Source organism: Cibotium barometz, chromosome 17, assembly GCF_041138505.1.
Source record: "Cibotium barometz isolate CiBa-2024 chromosome 17, ASM4113850v1, whole genome shotgun sequence".
NCBI lineage: Eukaryota > Viridiplantae > Streptophyta > Polypodiopsida > Cyatheales > Cibotiaceae > Cibotium > Cibotium barometz.
In genome coordinates this window covers 53673054-53686039 of record NC_141062.1, presented here as the reverse complement: position 1 = coordinate 53686039, position 12986 = coordinate 53673054, and the positions used below count along the sequence as shown (strand labels likewise).

Sequence of the window (12986 nt, the reverse complement as noted above, 5' to 3'; positions counted from 1 at the left end):
TCAAAAATCATTCTTAAATCATATACATGCTCACATTGCACTTCCATATGCTCATTTGCTTCATTAGGCATCAAGTAGAAGCCTAAAAATTATCTTGCTGAATTTCTATAAGCTCCAAAAAATCAAAATCCCATCTTGCAACAACCTATAAATTAGCTTCTTAAGAGCTTTCCAATACCATGTAGCAATAGTAAATGCTTTTACCAATCACAACGCATACATTCTAATTTGTCAAGTTCAACCTCCAACATCAAGCTTCAACCAAGCTTGTGGATAAATTTCACATACATCGACACTTCAACTAAATGTTGTAGCAAGCATCCCAAATTTGCACCCTTATCTTGTTCCACATAACTTAAAAGTTGAGCTATAGCACTCCAAATCCAATGTTTGAGTAATCTAAACACATTTATGCAAAACAAGCTTCTTGTTACTAACTTATGGAGGATTAAATTTATGGAAATTCGACAACATTGCTTGACTTGAGGCCTCAAGTAATGATGTCAACTGGTCATGATACAATTGGTTTCTAAGCAACAGAGTGAAAGTTATCACTATTCAAGCAAACTGTAGTTTTTTTCTCATATGTTTGTCAATCAATACATTTTATTTGCATACATTTTCACTTGCAAGCTTCAATGGAGAGCTTCAACTTTGCTTGCTTTGGCTTCAAAATACTTGTAAATCACAAGGAAAGGGTTTGTTTAACTCACCTCTTCGCCAAACTCTATGATTTGCTTGCAATTTCTACTCCAATGGTGCTTTACAGCTTTCCTGATGACCTTCAACAACTTCAATCTCTAATTACTTCAAGTTTAGGGTTTCACTCAATGTGAGAGCAATCTATGCTTGATACCATGGAAAGAGAATAGATGAGACCAGAGAAGACATGCACAAACCCTAATTGCTCTCACAATGTAGAGAAGCTCCATAGCTAGCTTCATTCTTCTTTACCAAAATCAACACATTTTACAAGTGATAAGTTCACACATAACATAACCTAATACTAATATCCGCACACACTTAGTCAGTTTGGCAAGGTCATTATATTGCCCACACATCACTAGACTACTATCCACACATCTAATGCTATCCACCAACTGTCAATGAGTTTGCATTCTCACAACACTTGGTAAGTTTGGCAGGACCATTATTGTCCACACATCACTAGACTACTATCCACATCTAATGCTATCCATCAATTGTCAATGAGTTTGCATTCTCACAACAACACTGGACACGTAAGCCATGAGACTTTACACATGGACCTACAGATGTGAGCTTGGGAATGTGAGCATGGAGGTACATACTGCCATAAGATTTGTATGGACACAACTAAACATGTTCTTGAAGGCTTTTCTTGTTATACAATATGTACCAACTACAAATTCTAAGAAAAATTCTTATACTTTATAGGAATTAAAATACAATTAATACCCAATAAACGTACACCCAAGTAGACTCATTTCATATAAGGGACATATGTGAGTTGAGTTCATACAAAAAAGACGTAAGGCTGCAAACATGAACCTACACACGTGAGCCTGGATACGTGAGCTTGGATACATGAGCCTAAGACATGAGTCTAGAGACATGAACCCAGACACATGAGCCAAGAGACATGAACCTCTAGACAATAACCTATAAAGGTGAGTCTAGAGGCATAAAGTGAGCCTAATAGCATTAAAAGAAAAATCAAATCAAATCTTAAAAAAAGAAACTTGTTGAAATCATTCTCAAACTTGATCCAAAAACACCAAGGACCTTAAATGTAAATTTGACTAGCCACCTGCAGCACATCAAACCATACTTTCTCAAATCCACCAAGTCTTTGATTCCAACAAATGACCACTACTCAACAGTGTGCTCCCTTGTGAAGAAGGTTAATGTATTCGCCTCAAGTAAGGAGCTTTGAGAGAAAATGAGCCAATGAAACATAGACTGGAAGTAAGGAATAGTGGAACCCCTAGAAATAGGACTTGTTCTTTGTGCATAAACCCTAGTCATGCAATTGCAAAATTTTAATACTTCTACTTCCATGACACACACTCCCTTGCCAATGTAATTGCCTATTCAAGGAGGGATTTGGCCCTCTCAAAGGCGATGGATTACAAGGATCAATGTTGCCTAGGCCTATTTCTGTTGGAGATGTGTTGCCACAAAGATAGACTATTCTTGGCACAAAGACCAAGGCAAGATACATCGTAGAGTCCTCCTAGTTTTTTTGCCTAGAGGTGACTAGATGTCATACCCATGAGCAAGAGAATGTGTCTCATCTCAAAGATGTAGATGTGGATGGTAGGGACACACTAGCTATATATGTGCACATGTCCTAAGGCCCAAAGCCTTGGGGCTTTATCTAGGCAACATTATTTTGTCTTTTTCGACTGTTTACCGATTTTTTGTAACATTTTTTTTTCTTCAAGCCGACGCCCAATGTGGGTAAGGCAATTCCTCTTTGGAAATCCGCAAGGTATACAGAGTTTTTAGTGGGTGGGCCCGAGGGCAAGTCCCACAGTACCTGGGCTCCTTCGGGAGTTCTTGGTCGTCATGCCTAGTTCCTGGGTCTTCCGGGGTCATGCCTTAAGGAAGTAGTGAAACCGTCTATACAACAGAGACAACGAAGCTAATAACAAGAACGTTTCTCTGTTGGAGTCTTAAAACGAGCGTGCTCACTTCTGACCACATAACCTTTGTAATCCCTTTGTCTTATAGACCTTATGGTCTTTTGAAGATGTTTAATATAACTTTCTTTCTCTCCCTACCAGTTTACTGCACGATAACAACTCAAAACATATTTAAAAATTTCAGATCCATAATAACATTTGGCTTTTAGGTCGCCTAAGAGTCTGTAAGTGAACAATCAACTTTATTTTGTATTTCATTAAACATGTGCCAAGATTGCTGGGATAAATTTTCTTTATTGGCGATAGTCCTCACTCTGAAAAATACAACAAACTCACATAAAAATACAAGCAGCCGCAAGAGAGCAAATTTTTCCCTTGTGTTGCACCTTTACTAGCCTTAAATGGCAGCTTCCCAAGCTGAGCTCACCACTACAATAAGAGCCCCTTGCCCCGAGTCCGAGTTATTGAATGTGGGGAGAGAAACCCCACTTTTCTCTAATGGAGACAACTTATGATGCCGTATTCTGGGAGTTTTCATCAGGCCTGTCAAAAGCAAATCCAATGACGTCAAAATCAGGAATGTGTGTACAACAAATCCTCAAACTTCAAAGCCTTGGGATGCATCACTACGTGCATATAAACATGATATGTACGCACACAACATATCACACTATGTAGTTTTAAGGGTATGATACCTTTCTGGTGTACTAGCATTGTTGCCATTGAATCGACTACCCTCTGTCTTTCCAACAGCTAGTGCCAAAATTTCAGGTGCTATCTCCCAGCTTCCACTTTTCCGGCCCCAACTTGACCTTCTTGGATGAGATCCACTTCTAGCATCTGAAGATTCTATTGGAATGGGCCGACCCATAGCATGGGTCAAAGCATCATCAAAGGAGTCCTTCACTTCCATGCCAAAGTCACTGACTCCGCTTATCCTTCCTCGTCCTTCATTAGCATTGGGTTCTCCAGCTTGCCATGAGGATTTATCACCCACCTCTAAGTCTCCACCCATCTGGAAAGTGGGCTGAGGATTTGTAACAATATGACCTGATGTGTCCAGCTGCACCTTTGCACGGAAATCATTCTTTGAAGGTTCAAGTGGAGTACAGAAAATTGCAAGAAAGTTCTGCATGATTCCCAAGTTATAAGGGTTCACTCTAGTCTCATAACGGTATCTAAAATTCTCGTAAGTTGTCTGCAACCATCATAAAAACCCACTAGTTAAAAAACCCAGTGACTCCAAACTAAAGCTATCATAGTAAAAATAGCTGCACAATTACAAATTGATATTGTTACCTTCACAACTTTCACTAAGTGGAACCACAGCCAAGACACATACATCAGTCCATGCTAACCATTCAAATGTGTGAGTCAAACACAGGCATAGCTAGAGGTACGTTTATAGAGAACCAGATCATATTGTGAGCTTTACCCTATAGGGAATAAAAAGAGAGAAGGTGGAATGCACTTAAGACACAACAGAATGCACTGGCCTACGAGTGTGAGGCAGGAAAACGAAAACCCCAAATCATGAGAAACAGTCAAAGTGACAACTGGCAATAGGAGATCATGATGGCCAGCCAAATGCATGGAAGAGGGCCAACAGCCTGGACATAGCTTGGGGTAGGAAAAAAGCATTAAATGGCTGCCCAAGTGTGAACAGATGAGCAGCAAGGATGCCAACAGTAAGGCCCAAATACCTTCTTAAAATGCAATAAATAAATTGCATTGATATGCAGATCAGCTGCATCCAACCGGCACATAATAACACCAGTTCTCTATCTATAGTAATGCATTTACCCATCTTGCAAGGAATCCCATATAATAGTGCATTCAGAAGTAAATCACATAGCCTTCCAAGAAACCAAACTCTAACACACTAGCAGACTATTGCTAGAGCTCCCAGGTTCAAAAGAGAGCCACATCATTGACCTATAGCACCATGTGCATTGTGACCCAATGCATGCATCAGGCAAGGTCAACAGCTCCCCATGTGCAAGAAAGCTTCCCTGGATTCCTGTATTCCTTTGGAGCTACCTTAGAAGACTCCCATTGGCCACAATGAAAATGAGGTGTCAAGATGGAACAGATGCACTCTATGGAAGAGGCTCGCAAGACCTGCTAAACTACAGATCAAGTCCTAACAGGAATCTCAAGGTGTAGTCGAGGCCAAAGAAGTCAGGGGTATCTCTCGCCCCTCAATCATTGTAATGCGACGAAACTAGGAAAGCCCCATTTGGAGTATTGTGCCCTTAAGCAAGGCCCAATCCACCCTGTCGGGGCCTAGCATGGGGCCTGGCACAAGAACTGCCAAGTCCTGTCCGGAAGCCTCCATTATGGCTCTGGCCTCACAAAAAGAGCAGATGTTATCCAAGATGTACCTATACCCAATTTAAGCCTGTCAGATGCTACCTCACAGACCGAAGGTGAAGACTCGTGGCTTTCGCCAAAATCCTAAATGGAATGGCTAGAAAGGTATGTAAAGGGTGATAAGCCATCAATGTTGAATCTCTTGGCGGTTGTCACCACTCTCTTTGTGGATAACACCCTCTTAGAGACCGATCAATGTTGAATCTCTTGGCGGTTGTCACCACTCTCTTTGTGGATAACACCCTCTTAGAGATCCTCTTAGAGGCCACTGTCATAATACTTTTTATATAATCTTAATGAAAGTGCACCGCTAGTTGTCTTCAATGAGCTCCCAGTAATCTTGTAAAAGGTCATAAGAAATTCATTCTCTCCAATGCATATTCTTCAAGGAGAGCAGCTCCTGAGCCCAAAAGGGGCCTCCGCCAAGGTACCGAGTAAAGAGGGAAACCATACACCCGGTGTACTATTATTGTGCAGAATCTGGTTTAGCTATAAGTAGTCTTGTGGTTGTCAGTGTCCATATTATGGGCCTAAAAATGTGGCCTCAAAGCCTGTGGATGCCATCCTGCATGTATCAAGGTTCTGTACATGCAAGAAAACCAAGGTGATTTTCTCCTAAGGAGGCCCTGTATCGGTACTCCATCCTTAAAGTATCAATGACTTTTACAGTGGTACATGCTAGTCTGCATCTGAGAGCTAACCCAAAGGTTGTCTGAGGTAAAATCTTATGGGCGTCGTAGTGAAGTAAGGCTTCTGCAAAAGGGCCATTGAAGAGACTGTCAGAAATCTCGTCACTTGTGGTTGTATCGTCCTTTGAACTGCCAGTGATCATCTAGGGTAGGACAAGGAGAGCTAATCACTCAACCTGAGGATGGGCCCTCTGAGGGATGCGTTGCTGCAATGTGGTGCACCTTGAAATCCTCCTATGCATCCTAGTGTAAAGAAGCTCAATAATGTTGGTGCAGTGGGATCCACTTGTGAGTGAGAGCACAATCACATGGCCCCGTCATGGCTTAGGTGATGGAGCTTGAAATACTCCTGCCTTCGAAACTTACATCTGACCTCCACAAGGCTAGGGTTTGAATCAGGCTTGAAACCATGGTGCCACTGAGCAAAATGCATTGAAGCATGCATAATGTGAGGCAACTTTGCTGAAGGATTCTGCTAGCCAAAACCTCAGAGTCAAACTCAATGTGAATTAGCTCTGACCAAGTAACTGGAATTCTGTAATGCACCCTTGTTCACTGACGAAGGCAGCTTGTACATTGTCTCAGAAGTGAATCAAGGCTAGTTTTCTTCCTGTGACCCCACCACCAAGGAAGATGAATGCTATCATCACCACTAAGATTGTTGAAGTTTCCTACGTTTTTCTTAAATTCTCACTTTTCCCCGGTTCGACTTGACAAGTCCCTTCAAAACCTCTCTGTTTCCTCCATCGAGAGAAAACGAAAGGAAGTGAAACAGAACGTGTCGAAACAACGAAACAGATGAAACATTTCTTGTGACTATGATTGGCAGTAGGCTGGCCAAAGGTGGATTCTATCAGGCCATGAGTGCGGCAGCAGGCCACTGTACAACACTAAGCAGACAAGGCTATTCAAGGCAACAGTGGACACACGCTATGGCAGAGGTAGTCATGGCCAAAACTGAGAGGAGACTGAGCAGTAATACACGAGGGAGCATAAAACACCAGCTGCGCCGGTGAGAGAACCTGGCAAAGCAGCGGAACCGAGAGCATAAGATGACACTGGAGGCAAACAGACAGAAAGAAGAGTGCAAGTGCTGTTGGACAGAACCGAGAGGACTGCTGACCAGAACTGGGGATGGACCCATAGCAAGAGGGGGGACCCTTCAGCTGCACGTCACGACGACGACTCCTTAGACAGAGCCTGAGTATTCGTTTTTCCCACCATTTGAGACAAGCATAGGTAGGTGGAAACTCACATATGGGCAAACTGTTGCAAAAGATAATTGGAGGTCAAAACCGACTGTAATAAGAACATTCAAAACTTCTAGTTCACAAAATAACATTAAAAAACAAGCTCTCTTCTATCTTTGTTTAAAAAAAATATCTACTATGAGCAAATCCAAAGTGAATGCTCTTGGATTATTGAATAGAGAACATATACCTGATTGGTGCTGATGAGGTAGAGATGGAAGAGAGAGAGCCCCCCAACAAACCAAACAGCAATGAATGTGTATACCATTAGAACCACAGAGGCTGGGGATTTGGCTATAGCCTGCCAAACGCTGTGTGTATTCCCTGTTTGTTGATCCCCTTCTATAAGGAACTTGATGTACAGTGCTGACATTGCAAAAACATAGATACATAGAAGCGTCGCTGATGACACAAACATGAAGAAGAAACGATAATTTCGCTGCAACACCAGAAATATTTAGCTGTCAAAGTAGCTTCAAAAAATTGTTCAAAACGTGTAAGAAACAAAATAATTACACTTGCAACGGTCTAGCAGTCTAGGTTAAAGTTAAACAAATCAACATTATTCCAACACAAACTGAAGGTAGCTTGATGTTCCATCACCAAGTCTCCCCTAAGGACTTGTGCATTAATAAAGCTAGGCCACTGGGTGAGAAGGCCAATTTGAAGGGAAATGCCCACACGAGACTTGTGCATAAATTTATTTGTCTAAAGGTGAAGGCCCAAAAGGGGGGTTTAACTAAAGACAACCTAATATCTATGGACTCTCCGTTGAGCAATTCTCTTCAAATTGGCCTCCTATCACCATCTTAGACATAATCCTCGAGATCTATCACTATGGGAGATGCCCATAAAGTTATGTTGGTTATGCACATTTGGGTACAAACCCATATATTGGTTAGACTTGGGTATTTACCATGGAATCATACATTTGCGTAGATGACCTGTGGAGAGGCTCGTTAGGGTGTACGCCATGCCTAAATTCAGATTGATGAAATACAAGCTTGGAAGTTGGGAGATAGTCCAGTCAACTATGTTTATGCATTAATCATGTTTGACTCGGCACAAATTGCACATGTAACCTGTTATCATGTATGGATATTGACTGGTTTTTAATACCTGTGAATGTCTACTGGGCCAATGACACCTGAAAACCCCATAAGCATGGGTCCATGACTATGTTTGAAGCCTAACACATGTTTCTTATGAGTTTTGTAGGCCTATTTTTAACAGTAGTGTGTGGGCAGTCCTGCCACTTGGCAAGAGGTTTCCCCACACCTGGCAGTTCCTTCCCAAAGGTTGGCGGGCTGCCATGCATGGTCAATTAGCCATCCCCATGCTCAAGAAAATTCATTATTTTTGCTTCAAGGCTTGCCCATGGTGATAATTTTGAACTAGGTATTTCCATGCTGCTGTTCTGAAGCTACCCAACTGTTGCATGGATGCCGTTCCAACTGTACGACGACCAAAGTTCTCACCTTCTCAACCTCTTGTACGACAAGCTGTGGTTGTAATGTGGCAGATTAGAGAGCCCTAATCTTGTGATTAAATAACCATTATAGAGAATAATTCTGAGACAACACCACCAAATTCACACAACACAAAATGAACAATACACCACACTATGGCCGGAACGGCCAGCCCCCCCTTAAGGAATAACTCTATTCCAGTAGAGAATTTGGGATACAAGAGTGAGGGTGCTTAGCACCAGACTTCCAAGTACAATAAGAAAGCAATAACAAACAATACCCAAGCCCAAGCTACTCACCAAGGGTAGGGTGTCCTCCACCCAAGCCACTCAACAAGGGGATGTTTCCAGCTTTACACCGAACCTAGTGGATCTCTCAAGTCTAGCCTAATCTCTCGTAGACTCCTACGCCAATCTCTTAAGCCAGGCCCAGTCTCACAAGCTTGGATGCACCCAAGGACAACGCTCCGTGGTCTTCAAAGTTCCTACAAGCTTCATGGCACTAGCAACAACTCCTCTCTTTGTTCTTCACAGCTTGCAGATACTCTTCATTAATATGGACAGCATTAAGGGCTGTCCACAGCAGAAGTAGCAAAAACAGCATTTTCAGCACATGTAGAGGGTCGCCATGCAGCAGGAGCACCACCAAGCATCAGATACAGGTGACGGCCAGCAGGTACAGTATGGCCAGCAGCAGCAGTGCGACCAGTGGGTGCAGGTGGGGCATGCCGTACAACTGATGGCGATGGAGATTTGGTGCAGGAGAGAGAAGAAATGGTCCTCTAGCTTACATGAGGAAGAGGGAGGTGATGATTGGCCAAGCATACCCACCCAGTGCCAAGTGTGTGGGCCAGCCCACACTTGCAAAGAATTGAACCTGGGCAGGCTAAATAGAAAGGCGCCTGGATCAAATGGAAGTAGAGGGTGCCCATGTGCCTTAAATGCCCAGTGCCGTTTTTTAAATGCCCTTTAAACACACTTATTATTGTGTGTGTACACCTCAAGCTTCAAAATTTGTCCAACTCCAAAGCAAGGCTTCAAAGCTGCACTTTGACCTTACCTTAGAACCCTGCAAAATGACCACCAACTGTCATTTCCAACAGAAAAAGGCGCCAACATGGCAGACTTCTAGCAAATCATTTAGCCACATGCAGCATGAGTAATGCATATGCATATGAAACTTGGAAATCTCCATTCTCAAATCTTGTCTTTGTCCACTTGGTTGTCCAGGCCCACCGAACATTGGTTGGAAACCAGGATGCCAAAACCAAATGGTGACAGTGGTAGCTGCCCCACCAGCTGCTCACCTTCACAAGAACTTTCAAGTGATGTAGAAATGGTTCATACTGCTGCTCGTGGATTGAAGGACCTTCTAAGAGCTGCCTGCCAAAAGTTGAACGGTGCTCATCTCCTCTGGAGATTGCAAGATTGCGTCACTCGCTTTCGGGCACGGCTTTCAACGAGATCAATGTTATGTACCTAGGCACTAATATACGGATTAGGGACCTAATCCAACAGGGTTGGGGGGGCCTAAGATTAGGGATTAGCAGGCAGATACTTGGCTAGGATTTCTGGATTGATAAAACAGGCTTAATGGCTGTTTTCATTATTAATGATAATTCATGGGTGGTTACTTGCTATTTACAACTGGATTGTTATTTATAGTGGTAGTAGTCACTATATAAGAGACTTATAGGTTATTTTGATTTATGTAGTCATTGAGTTGGCTATTGGTCTATGCTTGGACCAAACTCCTCACATGGACATGGCAACTCACAAGCAGGAAACCCTGAGATTAGGGGAAGGCCATATGCAAGTTACGAATGGCTAGGGTTCATTATTAGTGATAATTCGTGGCTACTAGCTATTTACAACTGGATTGTTATTTATAGCGGCAATAGTCACTATATAAGAGACTTATGGGTTATTGTGATTTATGTAGTCATTGAGTTGGTTGTTGGTCTGTGCCTCGACCAGACTCCTCACATGGACATGGCAGCTCACAGGCAGCTCTTGCTTAGAACAATCTCTGGTGGTATGGGATGCCAAGGCTAACTGGCTTGGCTTGTGGGGAGTGGAACCCTAGCCCCTGGTTCGAGGGTGGTTCCTGATGGAATTTACAATTGGGAGGTGAGTTTGCATGCACCCTTCTATATGTACTAACCTTGTTTATTAGCTTGTGTATGAGGTGGTCCTTTGGGGGGCTTTATAAGAGTTTGAAGCTTGAAAGTTTAGCCTTTGCCTTTTACTTAACTTTTAAGTCTTATTCCTTTTTTATGCATGATTGTATCCATGATCCATCATCCTTGTAGGTTGGCCCCGAAAATGTGGTTCAAGTGGTTACGGACAATGCGTCCAATTGCCGCAAGACGGGCTGCTTGCTTGAGGAGGAGTTTAAGTCCATAGTATGGACTCCTTGTGCCTCTCACTGCCTTGACTTGCTTATGGAGGACATAGGCAAGTTAGAGTGGGCGAAGAGTGTGGTGACACAAGCCACTCAAATTGTCACTTTTTTCAGTAAAAAAGTCAAGGCCCTTACTATCTTCCGCCATCACAGCAACGACTTGGAGATGAAGCCATCCTCGACGCACTTTGCCTACATGTGGCTTCTTTTAGAGCGCCTTTATGATGTCATGCCTAAGCTCCAAGTAACAATGGTTTCACCGGAGTGGCAGGAATGGATACAAGGTGAGATACCTTCGTGTGTCGATGAGGCAAGAGCCATTCAACGGCTATGCTTAAGCGAGGAGTTCTGGCACCAGGTGATGGTGTGAGCGACTCCACGATGACAGTGTGTGGAGGTGGAGCTTGGAGTTTGGAGCTTTACAAGGGAGCTTGTACATCATCATCATGTCTCACTAGACATCAAATGGATACCAAAGAAAAAAAAAAGTACAGAGTACTCTATAATGTGGAGATAAATCACATACAGGGCTTTGGTTAACTACTGTGGGGTAGGTGGAAGGGAGGGGAGGTAAATACATCCAATAAAGCATTTAGCTCCAAAACCGGTGCCAGTGACTGGGTCTAGGATGTCATACATCGGGTTAGGGGCAAGATATCTCCCAATTTGTGCTAGATCAATCTGGGGTTTGTCCTCTCTGCTATGTCTCCTCAAGATCTCATCAATCTATGTATGGTGGAGACTTGGGAAGGCAAAGGCCAGGTGGGCAGGGGCGTCTCCTGGATAGTAGCTCTCACTCGGGCGGCTGATGTCACTCCTCTGGTAGTAGATCTAGAGAAAAGAAGGGTTCAGTACACCACATTGAGCAGGGAACAAGCCCCATCCCCTTTTAGGAATTTATTAAGGAGCAATCCACGGGCACAATACACCACACTGAGCGGGGAACATGCCCCGACCCCTTTCAGGAATTTATTTAGGAACAATCCACAGGCACATTGGCCAAGATCAATACAACAATGAATACAAAAGCAAACAAATGCGCCAATGTAGTTCATCCAAGTCGATGTCAATGTTGAGACACAAGATCTCTCATGCTGAGCACACTATAGGGATGACCCTAAAGAATCTATCACCGGGCTAGTACTAGATCCAATATCCAAATCCAAGTCCAAGTCCAAGTCCAAATCCAAGTCCAAGTCCAAATCCAAATCCAAAATCCAAGTCCAAGTCCAAGTCCAAATCCAAGTCCAAGTCCAAATCCAAGGGACTCCAAGTCTGTACACGCAGTTTACATGAGATGTGTGTAGATAACAAGGATTATAGTGATATAGCTGTAAGCTTGTTGCCCAAACCTGAGGTAGAAGCAGCCCACAGGATTCCAAACAGGGGAGTATAAACTGAGTCCAATATTCATAGTCTCACAGTATGGTCCAGTCAGCAACCGTAAAGTATGGCGTAGTATGACTCGTACGGCTGACTTCAATAGATGTGGATAAGGTGGCGGTTGGTGGCAGTAGCCAGCAAGTATCGGTAGTTAGCTCTTGTTCAACAGGGGGCAACTAGGTGTATTCCATGGCGGTCAGGTGTAGATGATGGTGCTGGCGACTCTGTGCAGGCAGCAGCTCTAGATGGCAGGCAGCACTGGCTGCGAACAGTAACTCTGGCGGTGGAAGTGCTGGCAGCACAGCGGCGGCAGCCAATACAGTGAGCAGCGCTGGCTGAACAGTAAGCAGAGGCAGTTGGTGGCACAGCTGGTGGTTGGTACTGGCGTCACAGGCAGCGAGGGTTGGTGGCACAGGCGATAGTGACAGCAAGCACCGGCAGATCAGTCGCCCAAAAGGTAGCAACTGTAGATGATGTTAAACGGCACCCAAGTCAGCCCAACAGTGGCAGCACACAGGTAGTACAGACAGCCAAATGATTGGCGGGGGTGGCGCACTGTCGTAAACAGGAGCAGCAAACGATGTTGGTGTTGGGTAGTGTGTGCACAAGTGCAGTGTACCTTCTAGATAAAACCATGCCTCCCCTCCTCATGGGTCTCTGCAAAAAATTCCTCACATCAACGGTGGGTCATGGAGTGGTAGCATGTAACCCCAGGAACATGTCGTTGCATGGTCAAGGATGGAGGCTTGGTTTTGGGCCCACAATAATCCAAACCGCATAATCAATCGTCAC

The 12986-nt window shown here is 43.7% G+C and overlaps 1 protein-coding gene across 1 annotated transcript in view; it reads right to left on the bottom strand.

The window, feature by feature from the left end:
• Window positions 1–2863: 2863 nt before the first annotated feature.
• LOC147630168 (protein S-acyltransferase 8-like) overlaps window positions 2864–12986 on the bottom strand; it is a 66090-nt gene continuing 55967 nt past the window's right edge. Inside the window, exons 4-6 of the mRNA XM_086811810.1 lie at window positions 7130–7378; window positions 3323–3825; window positions 2864–3170 (exon numbers count right to left, since the gene is read on the bottom strand). Coding sequence (XP_086667936.1) covers window positions 3137–3170; window positions 3323–3825; window positions 7130–7378 — 786 coding nt within the window. The 3' untranslated portion in view covers window positions 2864–3136. The remainder of the gene's footprint in view (window positions 3171–3322; window positions 3826–7129; window positions 7379–12986) is intronic.